The sequence below is a fragment of the Uloborus diversus genome, chromosome 5 (genome assembly GCF_026930045.1).
Source record: "Uloborus diversus isolate 005 chromosome 5, Udiv.v.3.1, whole genome shotgun sequence".
Taxonomy (NCBI): domain Eukaryota; kingdom Metazoa; phylum Arthropoda; class Arachnida; order Araneae; family Uloboridae; genus Uloborus; species Uloborus diversus.
The window spans coordinates 108,152,573-108,172,569 of record NC_072735.1 but is presented as its reverse complement, the minus strand read 5'-3'; the positions used below and the strand labels follow the sequence as shown (position 1 = coordinate 108,172,569).

Sequence of the window (19,997 nt, the reverse complement as noted above, 5' to 3'; positions counted from 1 at the left end):
CAGTATCTTAGAAGAAAAATAATTTTTTTTAAGCGTACATGTGAGATGTCCAAATGGCGTTACGATCTTGACGACGAATAATTCTGTCCATTTATTCATAATTTTTGATGATCTACTGTCTTCTAACCTCAATAAAAAACGTTATTATAATGTTATCTTCTTTAATCCATTGGTATTTTGCATAATTAATATGTTACACATTGAACAATACATAAATTACAGTAGAAACATGGCTGATTATGATCGAACCGAAAGCCATTTTGCGCTAAAATCGCCAAGCAAACCTCCGTTGGCGACAACACAGTATACGATAAGCTAAAGGTTACCAGAGAGGAATTCCAATTTGACAAATGTAGTTTATCGTCAGCTGTACCAGTTTTGGTGACTTTATCACCTGCGCTAGCATTTTTTTTTTCCGCTTTTATTATTTTAGAATTCTTTTTCTCTTCTTTCTTTTGGAAACATAATTTAACGATCTCCAAATAGAAATACAAATTTCTTTCTTCAACAATTTTTTAGACATCATTTTAATTCTTATGACATTAGAAAAAATAGTCATTATTAAAACTGATGTCACTTTTTACAATTGTATTATTTTTAATTTGAAGTTTTTTTCAACTTTGCATGAATTTCTTCAAAATCATTCCAAAACTTTATTATATGTAAGGAGCAGCATGTATAGCCATTCAAGATTTCATTAATATCCTCTTTAGGGCTATTCCATAGTAACAGACTAACAATCATAGAAGATAAATAGGCTTAATGTTTTATAAAAATATATTTTTTTTGCAAATTAAACATGGTTACAGTTATTACATGACTTCAGAAGATAAAAAAATGGTTTCATTATGAATAATTATAAAACATATTAAAATAATGAACAAAAATATGCCATTGTAACAGACTAACAGGAATTACCCTGATTTTTAGATACCTTATTGATTTTGTCCATTTCTTATAAAATAACTTCTAACTTATTATAAGAAAAATGTATTTCTTTTAAGTGGGAGTAGATAAATGATATTTTCACAAAAGTTTTTTTCTGGAACATTGTTAATTAGTAAAAAAATCAATTCTTACCTGTAACAGACCAACATCAAATTTGTAACAGACAAACAAGTAAACACAAGAAAAAGAGCTATCCAGGTTATAATAGATTTATTGACTTGAATGCTAGTAAAACAAAAGTTAATGAGTTAAATTTAAAGATTATACATCTTTAAACAATTTGAAAAAGTCATTTGACACCTGGAGTTGAATTGGGGCTCGTCTAAAAAGCCAACAATCGAATCGCGGTCAACATGGGAAATATCTTCCTTTTCTGGAAAAATAAAAGTATTGTTACCACTTTTTTTAACAAAAGTAATAACCGAATGAGAGTCATCAATTAGATTGATCACTTGTCCAATAAAATCCTTTGTCCGAGAAGAATTTTCGTGCGAGAATCGGACCACAACCCAACATCCAAGACTAAGTTTCTTTGTCTTTTTAGTTTCCAAATTACAATTGACCTGTTTCAAAACATCAGAACAGGGAACTTTAAAATTGAAAGTTGTACCTTTAATTTTAGAAATTTTTCTTACTTCTACTATACCTTTCTGAATAGTGCGAACACAATGTATTTTGTGTGTTTCTGGTATAGGCAATACATTCTGGAATTTTAAATCTAAATCTGGTATACAGTTCTCAATTTCAGATTTTCTAACAAACATGATGATGGTTTTTACAAGATTCCGGGCGGCATTTGCAAATTCTTCAGCATTCTGAATTATAACTTTTCTTGATTTAATTTGAACCCATACAAGATGCTTAATCATGCCACCAATCCCATCGACGGCCCCTTTGCCATGGGAGGTTGCAAAAAAGTTCCAGTGAACTTGAACCCCTATTTCATCTTGAAAGTAAGTCATGTTAAATAGTGTGTATTTTTGTTTAAAATGCTGACTGGCACTGTCAGAAAATATCTCCACTTGCTTCACTGTAGGGTTTTCATTTTTGAAACTTTCAATAATTTTTTTTATAAAAACATGTACAGCATATTTGTCATGGTTCAAATAGTCCGAAATCATGGCGTAAGAATGGGACTTATTTTCGAACCATATCACACATGTGAAGATTGTAACTTGATTTTTGGCCCAGTGAGCACTTTGCACTTCATCTTGGTGCGATATCGTGAAATTTTCCGCAAAATCAATCTGCATCAAAATAGAATCATCTTTTCTTAACTTTTGAAGCATGTTGAAATATTTATGCTGCTCATCTTTAATATAACTATGCTTTGTGTAACTAGGAAGTCTATTTAAAACTTTTTCAATGATTTCGTCAGCTGTACCCTCATTTTTCACTTTTACAAGTCGTTTCTCTTCATTTAGACACCATTCATGCCAAGAAACATCAAAATCTTGCAAGTCTGTTTCGTTGATTTGCAGAACTTGAAGTAGACGCTCTTGTGTTGTGTGACATGCAACACAATCCCCCATCATACATTTTTCATTTTCCACATTGCATACTAATTGGGAAATAATTTCATTCGGTTTCTGATATGGTGATAAATTTGACAAGCCTTCCAACAGGTAATTGAAATTTGCATGTATTTGACAAACACAAACGTTGCTAGGAGTTTCTGCCATTAACAAAACCAGGGTTCATACCCTTTAGGCAGAAAAAAATTCAAGCACTTTTCAAGTACTTTTCAAGGTAAAAAATTTTGTTTTCAAGACAATATCATAAATTTCTACTAAAAATATTGTATGCAGATTTCATTTACTACAAACACATGGAAATAAGGCAATAATACAAAAAAGTATAGGAAAACAAAATTGCTTTTTCTACAATAAGAGACGCTTTGATGAAAGATCTACTGTGTTGAAAGTTTTTCTGAAAATGTTTGAAAAGTTTGGTCATAAAGAGAAGCAGATACCAAGAGGTTTAATTTTGAGGTTTTTCAAAGCTTGCAGCAGTCAGAGGTTTGTATATTTTCTAGAATCAGCAAATTAAAAAAACCTTTCATAACTGCTTTTAACATTTATGGGAAGAAACTAAAATACCCAAGTTCAATGGCATTGCCAGAGAGGAGTTTTTGAAGTCCCCCCCCCCCCCCCGGTTTCAACATTTATTTCCAATATCTATACAGTGGTTTATTACAATATAAGGGCGTTTAGGACAAAATCACTACCTAGAAAGTTTCTTCAGTTTGCACTATTAAGTTCTAAAAATATTAGGTTTGCAAATCATTTATAAGTATGCAAATCAATTATTCGTATGTATTTATTAGCTGTTCAGCCAATAAGGCATTTCAACTGTCCTCGAGTAAATTTAAAAATTAGGAAGTAAGAAAAGTTTATGAAGTCCACAGTCCAGTCTCTACACCTCAAATATACAAAAGCAGCTTAAGCAGCGATAAATACTCTGAATGCAAACTTGAGCCTATTCAGCTTTCATTGATTAACTTGCAATAGAGAATAAATGTGCAAGTTCAGATTTATAGAGCCATATTTCGAAATTGAAAAGATTCACAAGAAGTTGACATATATTATGACAAAAGTAGTTTTATTTTGGGAAAAAATGGGTTATTGTTGAAATTAGAATTTAAATTTAGAAAGGCAATAATATTCAAGTGTAATTGTGATTTGTACGTTCATAAAAAATTACCTGAAAGTTTCAAAGAGCAAAATGGGGCGAGGGGGGGGGGGTATAATTTTTAAAACTAAGACTCCTATTACTTGAATATACATATGTACAACAATAACTTTTGCTATGCATACAATTCATAAAATAGTTTATTAAGTCAAAATATTCTGCATAGAAATACCATGCCTGTTGCTGTTGATAACCAGCAACAGGCACTGGGCCTAGCTAGGCTGGTACTGGTCAATTTATTAGATCCAAATGAAGATGAATGACCCTCCTTAAGCTATCTACCCCTTTGCTGATTAAAGCCTCTTTCAGTAAGCTCCAAGTACCCACTACCTTAATAAAGTAGTAATTTTGAACATTTGAGGGAAAGGGGAAAATTGGAGATATAGGGAGGTAAAAGCATAAAAACGAACACTACTGGATTTCAAGTGAATAATCATAACACAACCACCCCTGTTATACACCTTATTTATTTTAGCAGACATAAAAAAATGATGTACCTATAAATAAAATTATATAAATCAACTTTATATTTAAAATACAAACTTTAAGTTATTTGTTAGGTGCTCAACTGCTGAAATTTAAATTTTTTTAAAAAAATTCTGTTATGACCAAAAATTAGGTAAAGATAATCATTCAGAATTGCAAAAATAAATAAGCAAATAATTAAACAAGACCAAGGTAATAAATTCTTTAACTCTTTAGTTATTAAAATAAAAAATAAAATAAGCTAATCTGATGTAGCAGTGTCAAAATAACTACTAATTGCCAAAAATATAAAAATATTTACAAAATGCAAAAGGATTGAAATCTCAAACAAGGGAAGCAAATTTTCGCGAATTAAGTTTAATGTTGTCATGTTTCCCATAAAATAAACTTCTATTTTACCGAAATTAAACATAAACTATGCTAATCTACGGTAGCAAATATGAAAATAACATCCGATTAGTGAATATATTTAAATATTTGCAAGATGCAAAAAGATTGAAATTTCAAACACGAGAAGCAATTTTTCGCAAAGTCTGAGTTCGTTCGACGTGGCATGTTTCCCATGAAATAAATTTGTTTTTTATTAAAATTAAACAAAAAAATATACTAATCTAAGGTAGCATATGCGAAACTAACATTTGATTAGCCAAAATATTTAAATATTTGCAGGATGCAAAAAGATTGAAATTTCAAACACAAGAGCAATTTTCCGCGAAACCCGAGTAAGTTCAATGTTGTCATGGTTTCCAAATTAATTTCTTTGTTAATTAATGAAATCAAACAAAAATAAACTAATCTAAGGTACCATATGTCAAAATATCTTTCGGTTGTAAAAAACATCAAAATATTTACAAGATGCAAAAGGATTGAAATCCCAAACACGGAAGCAATTTTTCGCGATGTTGCATACTGAACAGATGTTCAGAAAATTGCATTGGTGAAATACTTATTTAAAACTTCTAAGCACAATTCGTTGATTTTTGAGAGAATTTAAGCACTAAGAAACTTTTTCAAGGTTTTAAAACTTTTTCAAGGTTTTCAAGCACTTGAAAATGAACTTTTTTTTTCAAGCACTTTTCAAGGTTTTTCAAGGGCGTACGAACCCTGAAAACATTCTTGGGACGCAATTTAGCAAATGAAGATTTTCCTATTTTAAGTGTGAGATTTTCTTTTTTATAAATTTGATATACTTCATTTAAAGTCATAAATAAGTGGCGTTTTTGAACCTTTGTAGTTAGATTTGTTTCACTATCTGTAATTTTAATAACATCCTTTTTTCCTGGTGCTTGGCGTGAAATGTCGTCACGACAATAAAATTTAGCAACGCTGTCTTTAATTTCTTTTGAAATAACATTATGTGAAGGTTTCTGGCTTTCCTCATATAAAGGCTCAAACTTATGAGATATATGCTTCACTACTGCATTTCTTTTTCTGGGGCTTTTAGGCAACACATTTTTTACTCTAGAAACAGCATGTGAAAGTGCTGCAGGAGAGGCATATGCCTTCTGTTTATCATTTACTACGGTGTGCACTGATTCTTCACTCCTCGTCTTTCGCAGTTGTCTCATCGCTAATTTTGATTTTCTCCTGTCTTCTTCTATCTGCTTATTTGTTCTTAAACTTCTTTTAAGTGCATGTCTCTTTTTATCTTTTTGTTTCATTTTTTCTTTTTTTTCGTTATTCATTCGCTCTCTGTACTGTCTCATTCTTTCTTTAGCTGGAATCGGAGCCATCATAAATACTCTGAAAAATAAATTAAAATTTTAAGTTTAAAAAGAATTACAATAGATATATTCTATATTTATGCTACAAAATATTGAGTAGGAGGAACTGGATTAAACTTGTAAACTTAAATGTTGCTTGTAGATGTAAAAAATAAATAGATTTGCTCAGAACACATTTATTATTGGTAAGAAATATTTTTAAAAAACTGAATATTTATCTTAATTATATTTTATAATGTTAAAGCAATTTAAAAATTTAAAATAAACTTAATTTAATTTAAGTTAGTCATCAGTTAGTCTGTCACACAGAAAATTGTTAGTCTGTGACACAATTGTTGTTAGTCTGTTACCACCATTTAAAAAAAAATATGGCTAACACAGCAGAAATACTGCAAGTTATAAGTTTTTAAGCCAAAATGTAATACTTCTGAAAAATTTAAAGCTGATAAAATAAATAATTAATATTTTAAAATAATTATTTACATATTTTTGTAACAGACAAACATAATACATACCTTTAAAAAACAGCCAAGAATGGAGCTAAAAACTCCAACAACCTTCCAGAATGAACTTTCTCAGTCAAATGGTGGCAGTGGAATGTGGAAAATCAACTTCACTTTCCTTCTGAACCTGATTACAAACTGGTTTTGAAAAGAAGAAAAGCAGTTCTCTGCCTGACTATTTTGAAAGTCAATGTGACCTTCAAAAGACTGGTTTCTGCATTTTTACTTTTCAGAATTTTGGGAAAGGCATAGCAAATCTTAAAAATATAGGTTTTAAGCTTTCAGAAAATATATATATATCACTTGATTAGCAAAAAAAGTAAATTTCCAAAAAAGGTAACATTGGCTTGGAACTGCCCTTTAGTATTAAATTGCAAAATTTAAAAAGTAGTAAATAAAATTTTCATTGGAAAAGTTAAAAATCAGATTAACAATTGTCAACTAGTATGTTGTGGCCATCACGAAACTTTCTTCTATATTTTTCTTTTCTTTTTTTTTTTTCTGATCCCTCCCCATGCTTGACGAGGAAGCAATATTCCCAACAAAAACAAAATTACACATGCAAAAACTTGACGACTATCCCAAGGTCTGAATTATTGCAAAAGCAAAGCAAAGAGCGAAAATTGAAAGTTATTTTAAAAGCCTTGCTTGAATTACAAATATTTTATTTGTTAACAAACATAAGATGGCAACAGTTAAAAATTTTAAATCATTGAGATAATATTTCCTATCATTTCCATACAATTAAAATCACGAGAAATACGCAGACGACAATCTATTACGATTTATCTTTCTTATTGTTGCATTAATAAAAATATTTTTATTCGCAAAAAAAAAAAAAAATCAACACCTCTTGGAGCGATTGGCGTCAAAATAGAACCAAAGCCTGTTTACATATGGATTCACATATATTCCAAATTTCAACCAGAACGTAGCATTACTTCTTGAGATAGGGCACTCAAAATGGAAAAAAAGAACGGGTGATTGCGCTACCTCCTTTTTAGCTGTTGACACCAAAATAAAATCAGCTCTTATACCCACTAAGGGCTACTTGTCAAAACATTTTTGGTTGATTCCGTTCGTTATTTCTTGAGATACAGCAGTAACAGTTGACGACAAAAAACGTTCTATAACTCAACTCCCGTTTGAGCTATTGACACCAAAATTGAATCAGCACCTGCTCCTGTTAGGGGCAACATATGGACCAAATTTTGTTTGATTCCGCCAGTTACTTCCTGAGGAATAGCAATCACGCAGAACTCAAAAAACGTCCCATTGCTCCACCCCCCTTGGAGGAATTCGCGCCAAAAACCAATGGGCACAAGTTCACATAGGGTCACATATGTGTACCAAATTTCGTTCAATTTCATGCGATAGTTTTTGCTGTAGAGCGGCCACAAAAAACTGGTCACACACAGACGTGACACACACACACACATACATACATACACACACAGACAGACAGACATTTTCCAAAAATAGTCGAAATGGACTCAGCACACCTCAAAACGTTCGAATCCGTCAAAATTCGAAATTCGAAAATTTGCACGAATCCAATACTTTCTTCTATATATTAGATATAGAAGAAAGTAAAAATGGTGAAACTTACGTTATGATGATGTCCAAAATCCGTTACCTACAGGACAACAATGTCCAAAATCTGTTACCTACAGACTGCTGATTTAATTTGCTAATTAACAATTTTTACAAATACCTACTGTCTTTTCATGTTCATATATTGTGTTCTAGGTATGAATACTATAGAATAAAAGCAAAATTGATGTCAAATTTGAAAATTTTTGAAATTGCTCAAAGTTAACTTTTTTGTTCCCACCTTTTGAGAACTGCCCGTAGGAGAAAACTATTATTTTATGTTTCTACATCATACGTCAATAATATTTCTTGCTTAGCTTATTTCTAATTTATTCGAAAATTTTCTCAGCAGAAATTGTTGTGAAAGATGATTAATATTATTCTATTATCCGGGCAAAATATCCGATTAAGCGGGGATCTGTAACATTGCTTCTATGGGGAAATGTTCGTATCTGGGAGGTTTTATTCGTATAAGCGGGGTATTTGTTTATCCGTTACCCATTTAAGCAGGACTGATAGTATTTTCATGAGTATCATTCATAAGCATAGATGTGGAGAAGGAGCCAAGTTCGGTCCAAATGAGGTTCAGGGTAGTCAATGTCACCGATAAAAGAGTACAGGTCTGATAGGTACCAAGTTCCATATAGCAGTTCCTCACAGGTGTTGGATTGTAACATGTTCTTTACTTTATTTAGAAAACAATATTTTGCTTTTTGTGATATCAAATTTTAAAATTGGCAAATTGCTTTTTAATTACAGTAGCTAAATTTTTTGAAAATAGTTTATTGACTAGTAAAACTTGCCACATGTTTAACATCCAGTATCAAAGAAAGCAAAAAATTGTTCACTAAATGAATTGAATAACATGGGGCAATCAGACACCTAAGATATGGAACTTGGCGTCCCTTAGATCTGAACTCTTTTGTCGGTGACGACTATCGCGAACCTCAATTCAACTGAACTTGGCTCCTTTTTCACATTTATGTTTCGTAGGGATTTACCTTTCCGCCTGAAACCAGACTGCTAACTAGGCAACAGATTATCAGTTTCGAAGAAATTCATAATCTTGATTTTAGTTTCAAAAGTTCTAGAAACAACTAACGTCATAATCATAGATATTTAATTTCCATTTACTTCTTGCTCCTTTTTGGAATAGCGGTGTTATGTTAGCCAGTTTCCAGTCCTTTGGCCAGAGGCGTAGCAAGGCGTGGGCGATAGCCTACAGCCTCGCACTTCCAGGGCCCTCCCATTCCCCTTCAATCCAATTTTTTCTCCAATCGAAGTTTGTTTCCAAAAAAAAATTGTATTCAATTTTTCATGAATCATTTTTAAAATAAGGATAACTTTCATCATAAAATTTTATGCCCAAAATATTGTCCCCCCCCCCTTCTTTCCTCTTTCTCTTGTTGAAGAAATGTGCTTGCCGACTCGCTTATCATTCCAAGGTAAATAAATTAACAGGACCCTAATATACTATTGATGAACTAGGTGGTCTAGATCACAAAAACTGACCACTTCCGTAGAATGCAGAATGCACGGAAGAAAGGGGGACCTAGGGGCGTTAAACCTTTTGCCCGCACAAGTTCTTGACAGATGAGATGAGATAAGGACTCGAATTTGGGCACTGATGATCGTGTGAAATAGGAAAAGAAACACCTCAAACAAAATTGAGTTGCATGTGTAAAACCAAGAGTGATCAAATATAATGATTTGTTCAAGGCTCAATGATTCTTCCTAAGATATTTTTGGAAAAATAGGTTACTATGTAGACCGCTTAAGTGTTCCCTTCCCCCTTTTCTTAAAAACTGGTAAATGCAAAAACTGAATACAGATGGAAGCGCTTCAGATGTTTCTGAGAGATGGAGTGTAGTTTTAGTATTTCTTCTTTAATCACCGGACTTTATTTCCATGCAAGCAACAGGAAACTATCACTTTTACTGAGTTAAGAAAAGAAAGATGAAATTGCGGAAGGGTTTTGTCATGGGACAAAGTACTATAAAGATGGAGTACAAAAGGTATAATTTTTATGTAATATGTATTTTCAAAGTGAAATTTTAATTTACTACCCCCCCCCCCCTCCCCACACTTCTCCGGTTCTTTTTCTTTCTTTAAGTTTTTGTCACGTTTCTTTTTCCTCACAAAATGAGAATTATAAAAAAAAATATTTTTCTTTTTCTTTTGAGTGTCACGTCATAGGAACAAAATAATTTTTTAAAAATATGTCAAAAAATTTTAGCCATTCTATGAAAAAAAATCATCTTGATTAGTTAGCGCTTGAAATCTATCACAAGTGTTTGTCCGTGATTCACAATCATCCAGTTTTGTCAATTAAAACTATAATTTTTTTGACCGTGAAAAAAATTGCTTCCTTTCCCCAGCATTCAAGTTAAGGAAGTAAGAGATAACAAATTACTACTTATTGAAGTTTGCCATATACAAAGCTCTCACCAACAGAGTGCAGGGTTGGCAAAAACCCGGGTTTTTCTACAAAAACCCAACCCACCCGGGTTTTGTGGGTTTTTGTGGTTTTAAGTTTTATTTCTCTATACAGGTACTGTTATATGGTATTTGTATTCATTACTGAAAAAATATATTCATCTAGTTAAATTTCTGAATCACATTTGATTAGTATCAATGTATTACTTATTAATATTATCAATAATTTTAATTATTACATACATTAACAATAATATTAATGATTTCAATTATTAAAATTAATTCTAAAGTTAAACTAATTTTTTATTACTGCAAACATTTTAGAATATGTTTTAGTAGCCATAATAAATAGTTTTTGTAGTTACAATAATAATTAAAACCATTTTTAAAGCAGTAATGCAAAATAAATTAGATCCAGAACCAGAACTTGCCTAATTTAAAAAATGTTTAGTTCTTGATCAAAGCACTAGATGGCATGACTGTTTCTAGTGGAAAGGTCAAGAACAAGATACTGGTCATCCAATCAGAGATTATTGCTGAGGCTGACTAATGAAAATAATCTTTAGCCATTTCTTGGTTGAATGTATACAGTAGCAGTAGCACATGGTTTTAAATCACAAGTTAGGTTAGTATTCCCTTTTTTTTTCTTGTCTTAAATTTCATGCTTTGAGTTAAGTTATTCAAAATGTCAAATAATGGTGGAGGTAGGAAAGTAGCTACTGAATGGTCTGAAGTTTTAAATTTAGAGAATGTCACAAGAGTAATGTGCAAATATTGCAAAGAAAAGATATCCAGGAAAGTTGAAAGGGTGAGAAATCACTTGAAAAAGTGCATGGCCAGAGAAAGGCAGCAACATGGAGCACATAATGCAGATATTAGCTCTATTGATGATCAAAATGGATCTGCTCCTGATTCTTCTGATGCTGATTGTATTGTTTCTGCTGAATTTTTGAATCCCTTTCAGAAAAAACCACGTATTCAAGGTTCAATGACCAACTTCGTACAGAAAACTTCAAAAGAAGAACAATGCATTATTGATAGAAAAGTTGCTGCATTTTTCTACTCTGCCAATGTTCCCTTTAGTGTGGTTGAAAGTCCCGAATTCATTGACATGGTAGCTGCATTAAGACCAGGGTACTCTTTGCCTAACTGTAAACAGTTAGGAGGGACTTTGCTTAATGAAGCATCAGAAAAAATCGAACAAAAGATGAAGGAAGAAATGGCTGGAGCTTCTATCACTGTTATACAAGATGGATGGTCAAGCATAAAAAATGATCCTATCATCGGTTCGAGCTTACATACAGGTAAGAATACCTATCTTTTAAATAGTGTAGACGCGGGATCTAAAAAAAAACTGCTGAATGTTGTGCAGAAATTGCTTTGAAGTCCATCGAAGAATGCAAGTCAAAATTTGGAAAAGATGTTTTTGCTGTGTGCACAGACAATGAATCAAAAATGGAAAAAATGAGAGATATTGTTAAGGAACACCATCCTAATGTACTCACGTTTGGTTGCTCTTCACATTTTTTAAACTTAGTGGCGAAAGAAATTTCACCTACAATCATTTTGAACCAAGTCATTGAGGTACAAAAATATTTCCGTAATCATCATCAACCGCATGGATGGCTCAAAGATTATGATTGTTTGATGCCTCAAATACCTAATACTACTCGCTGGAATTCACACAAAGAGTGCATTTCAAGCTTTTTGAAAAACTATCATAAATATGTGACAATTGCATCTGAGCACCAAAATGACTTTGAGAAACGAATTTCAAAAATATTGGATAATGTTGCAATTTACAAGGAGTGCTTAAATTTAGACAAGCAGCTCACGGCCATATCCTCAGCTCTTGATGAACTCCAAAAAGACTCGACTACACTGTCACATTCTGTGGAAATTTGGAAAAATTTGATGGAGTCGGATGATTTAAAACCGCACAAAGAAGTTATAAAAAAACGGTACAAACGGCCCTGAGCACTTTTTCGCCAATATAATGGATGCAAAGTATAGAGGGGAAAGACTTGATTCAGAGGAAGAGGAAGAAGCTGAAGCATGGGTAATGCAGTACCATGCACAGTGGTTACCTGCAATAATGGCTTTTGGGCAGTTCTCGAAAAGTTGGGAGCAAACACAGACCTCAACTTTGAAGCTTTAACACCAAATAACTTTCATTTTAATTAACTCAAAAATTTTTGAGTTAAATTATAATGCTGTATAGAGACAAGAATTGACATAAATTATGGAAAAATTGCTCTTCAAATGCCTTTAAAAAAATATTTTCTTTGCTAAAAGGCGCAATTTTGGACATACCAAAACGTTAACTGAGCAAATGTACCATTAAAGAAAAATTTTTTAAAATTATTTCCATACGTTTCAAAAAAAATTTAAAGGTATGAATCTTACACTGAATAATTTTTTGTTAATATTTTACAAAAATAACAAAAGTAAAGACAGCTTCACTTCGCTCCACTTTGTAAACGATTTTAGAAAATAGTAAGTTTGAAATTTGATGCATGTCCAAAATTTACGATCTTTACAATGCTATTTTTTGAGAACTAAGTATATGATGTTTTCATTTTAAAGGTGTTTATCGAGCCTCGGAATCAATTTTTAATTGTTTAAAAGTGTTTTCATAAGCTTTTATGCAGTATCTTAGAAGAAAAATAATTTTTTTTTAAACGTACATGTGAGATGTCCAAATGGCGTAACGATCTTGAAGCCGATAATTCTGTCCATTTATTCATAATTTTTGATGATCTACTGTCTTCTAACCTCAATAAAAAACGTTATTATAATGTTATCTTCTTTAATCCATTGGTATTCTGCATAATTAATATGTTACACATTGAACAATACATAAATTACAGTAGAGACATGGCTGCTTATGATCGAACCAAAAGCCATTTTGCGCTAAAATCGCCAAGCAAACCTCCGTTGGCGACAGCACAGTATACGATAAGCTAAAGGTTACCAGAGGGGAATTCCAATTTGACAAATGTAGTTTATCGTTAGCTGTACCAGTTTTGGCAACTTTATCACCTGCGCCAGCAATTTTTTTTTTCCGCTTTTATTATTTTAGAATTCTTTTTCTCTTCTTTCTTTTGGAAACATAATTTAACGATCTCCAAATAGAAATACGAATTTCTTTCTTCAATAATTTTTTTAGACATCATTTTAATTCTTATGACATTAGAAAAAATATTCATTATTAAAACTGATGTCACTTTTTACAATTGTATTATTTTTAATTTGAAGCTCTTTTTTAACTTTGCGAGCAATTCCATGGAAAGTAGGACATGATAGGTGATTTTTTTTCTTTGTACTACATGGATGTGTTATACATCGTTTTTTAGTAAAAAGTCCAAAGAAAAATAAACTGGAAACATTTTAAATATTCGGATGCTATATTTTTTATAAAATGGTGAACAAAATATCATTTCTTTGTATCGAAAATGAAGACATTTCAAAGCAAATTTCAAAATTAAAATTTATAACACAATTTATTTGTTTTGTTAGGATTTTATTTTTTACAGTATAATTAGGTATTTCTCTATTGGTTACCATTAAAAAATATTTATTTAAAATGTATATTTAAAAAATATATTTATATTTTGATTTTCTGTTTGAAATGTAACAAGAGTAACCAAAATATATAAAAGTTTATACTGAGCAATAAATATTTCTCCAAAATTAAAACTACTGATATAGATATGCTGCTTACTTGCATGCAACTAATAGCCCATAAAAAAAATTTGATTTTGTACAAAATATAAATGCTTATTTAAAATTTAAATTTGTAACAAGAGTAACCGTTATTTTTTTTGTAACAAGAGTAACCACAAGCATTTAAATTAATTGATTACATTTGTTACTTTTTTCTAACTTTTATTAACTACAATGACAGCAAGATGCTAGAAAGTCTCAATAAAACATCTTAACTCTTATTCTGTATGCTAACAACTGTACTCAGTATTAGTTAAGATCAGAATCTCTATAGCAAACTATAACACATGTTCTTGCAGATCATAGTAATTCTCCTCATATGTTCTATATGCATTCTACATTAAGTTTCTACAAGTCATTAAGTCCACAAGACAGCAAGCTAAACAAGATATTTGGTATGTCACTCATACAAAATTGATTTTTCCGAAAACTACAAGTGTATGTTTCAGGACAAAATCCAAGCTGCGCACTGGGACCAGTCACAAATTAGCCTTTTTACATCAGCTCTTTATTATAATGGCAATATACATCCACTAGTCCTAGTGTCAGATGACTTGACACATAGTAAAGAAACTGTGATTGCCTATGTGGACTTTACCTTGGAAAAACTTCCAAGCCATATTGAAGTCCAAGCCATATGTGTGGTCTGATGAGCCTGCATCTCAATTCAAAAACCAGTATGTGATGTCCTCTTAAAACATTTTTTCTTACAAACATCCAAGAAAAACATAAATGTTATTATTGCATGGAACTTTTTCCCCACATCACATGGCAAGGGCCCAGTAGGTGGAATAGGAGCTGCTGCAAAACGAGGTGTTAACCTTAACACTAAAAATCGACGTTATATGATACGCAATGCTTCAGATTTTATCAAAGCAAGTCTGTCAACAAAAATTGACATAATAAACCTGGAGCCCAAACAAATTATTGAAAGGAATAACCTTTTAGACTTAAAATCAATTTTTGCCGATAGTTTTCCGATAATGGGGATAAAAAAACACTATTTTTTAGTAGTGAATGGAAAACCTGAGGGCCGAATAGTGACTCCTCATTATGATCTAAAGGCAAATGAAGATGATGATTACAAGATCGGAGAATGGGTACTGGCTGATTATGAAAACAAATTTTTCCCAGGTGAAATAACCAGATAAGTCAAAGACTCATACTCCGTAAATGTGATGATTCCAGCAGGGAACAACTGGAAATAGCCTAAAGTCCCTGATCAAATTCTTTACAAAAGGGAGAAAATTGTAAAAAAAACTAAGTTATCCAACTGTTGTTAATTCAAGAAATCATTTTTGCTTCCAAGCAATTAAATAAATATGCCAGTAAAAGCATATTATTTGTACTTATATGCTTTAAAACTACTAATCATATTTTATAATGTGTGGGTAACAAGAGTAACCAATAATTTGTAACAAGAGTAACCGAGAATTTTTCTACTAGTAAATTTTAAATAAAAATTTAAATGTTTGAAATTATTGTCATTTAATAAATAATCCTTCCTCTCTTGAAAAAGCATAAAATTTCATAATTTTGTTATATAGTTTAGATAAAAAAAATATTTTTGTACGACATTACAAACTTTATGTCCTTTTTAGGTAACAAGAGTAACCATACTTCGGATGAATCATTCGAAAAAATCGAAAATATTTAATCATGTTTTTCTTGTATAGAAAGGAAAAGCAGGCCCTTTTCTTTATTATTTTGCAAAAAAGTTGATGATTTTACGTAAAGGATCTTAAAAATGAATGTAAAACTAAAAATATACCATTATAAATGTAACAAGAGTAACCGTGGAATTGCCCTTGCATCAATTTCTTCAAAATCATTCCAAAACTTTATTAAATGTAAGGAGCAGCATGTATAGCCATTCAAGTATTTCATTAATATCCTCTTTATTATTAAATTGCAAAATTTAAAAAGTAGTAAATAAAATTTTCATTGGAAAAGTTAAAAATCAGATTAACAATTGTCAAAAATGGAGAAACTTACGTTATGATGATGTCCAAAATCCGTTACCTACAGGAAAACAATGTCCAAAATCTGTTACCTACAGATTGCTGATTTAATTTGCTAATTAACAATTTTTACAAATACCTGCTGTCTTTTCATGTTCATATATTGTGTTCTAGGTATGCATACTATAGAATAAAATCAAAATTGATGTCAAATTCGAAAATTTTTGAAATTGCTCAAAGTTAACTTTTTTGTTCCCACCTTTTGAGAACTGCCCTTTTAAAATTAAAGACACAGACTATTTTCCTAAATCACTTTTCTCAGAAAATATTGTGTCACAGTTTTCAGCTGCAAAATGGTGGGAAATTCTGAAACATAAAGTACAAAAGAACAACAAGGTAGATTCTGATTTTTTACATTTTTTCCAATCCCTCCACTCTGTTCCATCTAGCTCTGCTTCCATTGAAAGGATCTTCTCTACATTTGGATTTGTATGGTCTAAGTTGCGGAACAGACTAAGCTCAGAACAATGTGAAAAATTAGTTAAGATTTACAAATATTATCACAAAAATAAAAGTGAAATTGATTTTGATTGGTAAACTGTAACAATTAGTTACAATTATTTTAAATGTATTACTCTGTAAATTATTTGAAATATATTTTGCATTCAATATTTTTATTTTGTCATCATTTGACTTCTGAGTTTAATCAAAACTATCACCAAGCATTAATTTAGCATTTTTTTTCATTAACAAGAAGTTAATCAATGGTTCATTTTTAAAATTTGTTTTACAATTTGAAATTTGCTATCAAAAAATAAATAATTAAGTATTAGTAACAATAAGTAGTAGCATAAATAGAAAATTTTTCTGAATAATGATTTCAAAATTGAAAATTTAAGATTTTTTTTCTCCTGAATTTTTAAATGTGAAAGTACTAATTGTATGTAATTATACAATTCTACATTCAAAGAATTATTAAGTAATACAAGTAATTAAAATTAGTTAATAACATTTGTGATTCCTTCGAAGTGGAAAAAAATGGTTATTGAGAAGGGTCAAGACTCTGCATTTGACAAAAAGCATTGGTTATTATATTGACAAGAAATTTTTAATAATGAAACTGATTCAATAAATAAATAAATATCCAGGAGATAAATTACTTCAAATACACCTGATTTCATATTTTCATTTACTAGTGATTTATAGATAATTTGGATAAAATATATAATTTTTGAAATGTATATGTTTTACTAACTCAGAAATTATCTTTAACAAAAACCCACTTTTCACAAAAACCCGGGTGTGTTTTTGTTGGTGGACCCGCCCAGAAAAACCCGGGCGGGTTTTTCTGGGCTGGGTCCACTTTGCCAACACTGACAGAGTGGTAGGGGAAGGACTGGAGGTGCTACACACTCCCCCCATTTTCCTCACATTTTAGTGATGTATAAAAGGAAAAGCTTATGCTGCGTTAAAAATAAGAAAGAAAAGAATAAATAAATAAAACAGGCAAATTTTTTTTTTTTTGGGGGGGGGGGGGAGCTGTAGAACTAAAGAGAAAGTAATCTTTAGGAAGGTCCAACAATTTGTATTATTAAGGTTACCCAAACACCGAAATGTACTTTTTAAATATTATTTTAGTCAAAAAATAGTATTCAGAGATCCGTCATCTCAAAAGTCTTCCAGGGAGAAGGACATGGCAAAAGTAGGGTACATGCTCAATGCATTTCATTGAAAAAAAAAACTCGCATACCTGCATAATTACATTGTTTCCAATAATCAGAGCGAGAGCCATTGACCCCCTCACATAATCTTCCATATAAAGAGCCCGATTATTGAAACACATTGCAAGCCTCAGTTTTTTAAAAAATGAAAGCTAACCTAAAGATTATAGGTTCACACAGGCCACCAATATATTTATGTTTCTGTTTTTTTCTACCAAAATAGTAACTATCATGAAAATCAAAGCCGAGTTCAAGAAAATACATCTTATAAGTATATCAGTGTTGTCGACTACAAAAATTTGGCCGATCAATCGGCCACTGCTGATAAATCGGCGCATCCCAAATTCCATTTATAGATTTGTCTCTGTTCATATTATTAAGTCTCTTTCTTAACATCTACGTATAAAGCTATTGCACCGATTCGAGTATTCATAATTCAGTAATCCCCCCCCCACCTATACTAGATTCTGGGTCTCTCTCTCTCGATACATAATATATGTACTGTAGTGTATATACGCAATGCCTGAAAAAAAATTTGAGTCAACGCCAAACTCTCACCTCAACAGTTTTTTGACTTCTGAACTCTTGATGTCTAAGAAAGAACGCCATGTAAAGTAACCACCCAGGAGGAGGGACATGCTTGGGGGGTGGGGGGAGAGTCGTTTCTAGAAACAATAACGCTAATGAGTAGGGTCTTGTCGCAACTCGTGATTGCGGAAAACGTAATTTGAATTTAAAGTTTCACAATTCAAATTAGAATTGGTTGGGGGAAGTGGGTCACAGGTCTTTTTCTTTTTTTAATGACATAAATAGGTCCTCTCTAGAACACACAAAATCCTCAAGCAGCACAGAATGATTTTAAAAAAATTCTAAAATTTAAGCATTTAACTTAACTTTTTGTTCTCTTCCTCTTGATTCTTATTCGGAGAAGAAATTATTAGTCGATTTTAAGAAAGCGGAATTTTTAACTTACCACTGCAACCTTTGGCATGTCGGTAACTTCAAAAATATTTACACGTCCTTTTCAAACATAAAAGTAAAATGTAAACAGAAAAAAAGTTCTGCTTGATTCTGGCTTGAACACGCAGAAGCAGGATTGGTTGACAGCTTGATGCCAACTTTAAAAGAAGAAATTCAAAAAGAAATAAGAACTGCCTGGAGTTTAATAAAGCCGTAGATAATAAGCATAAGTAGCGGAACATTCAATTGCCCGCCATCTTGGGTCTTACGTTTACTTTTTCCCTATCTAGAGAAATACTGGGTTTAGCTTCTTGAAAAGTGCATTTATTGATGGATATTTTCACATTTCTTTTCGTACTCATATACCTAACAATAAACAATCAAAACTGCCAAGTTTTAACTCGGTAAAAAAATAATTTATTATTTTGCAAATTAGTAAACGCTTTGTTTCTTAATGGTGTTGTGTTTCTTCGACATGTTCCCGATGTCTCAGCTTTGAAAACTCGAATAACATTGTAGGTAGGGGAAATTAATTCCCTTTGTGGCGGAAAATATTGTGTATTGTATGCAGTACGTTTAAAGTACCTCGATATTGGTGATATTGAACCTCATTTGTTAGTAAAAATCATATTTTGGGAATAAAATTGATTCATATATTTTGGTATTTAGCATTTAATCCTTCAATATTTACAATGATACACTTTTTTGATGCTAAAATTTCCCCTAGTGACGATTTTTTGTACTATTTTTTTTTATTTCAGAAATCAAAATCCCATGGTCTACTGTGTACGCCCATGAAATTTGGCAATGTTTCATGCAATCGGGAGCGAATCCAGACAGAATTCTCGGAGGGGGCCATTTGGAAAACTTTTTAATTTTAAATATCAATGTAGCCCACCTTTAATAAGAGCATTTATTAAGGAATTTCCACTAGGCGACGCAAGTTTAACATAAATTAAGAATTCTTTATTTTTGAAAATTAGTTTTGAGGTAGATAACGGGGCACTTGTGAACACAACATGTAGGGGCACATGTGAATAGTTCCCATTTCCTCTTTGTAATGTAATTATTTTCTTTGTAATTATTTTCGTACAATTAGCTTGTAAATTTATTGTTCAATATTATTACACAATTATTAATTAACAATTTATTTATTTTATTACTTTTTAATTCTTTTGCTACTAAACAGTTGGCAAAAAATTTAGTGTTACATAATATTTGCAAGAAAAAAAGACATATGATTTTCTT

General features: G+C 31.4%; 1 protein-coding gene across 2 annotated transcripts in view; it reads right to left on the bottom strand.

The window, feature by feature from the left end:
• LOC129222592 (carbonyl reductase [NADPH] 1-like) overlaps window positions 1-18,871 on the bottom strand; it is a 41,788-nt gene extending 22,917 nt beyond the window's left edge. For both annotated transcript variants that reach the window (XM_054857107.1, XM_054857106.1), the window contains exon 1: window positions 18,763-18,871. In XM_054857107.1, the coding sequence (XP_054713082.1) occupies window positions 18,763-18,780 (18 nt within the window). In that variant the 5' untranslated portion in view covers window positions 18,781-18,871. The remainder of the gene's footprint in view (window positions 1-18,762) is intronic.
• Window positions 18,872-19,997: the final 1,126 nt, after the last annotated feature.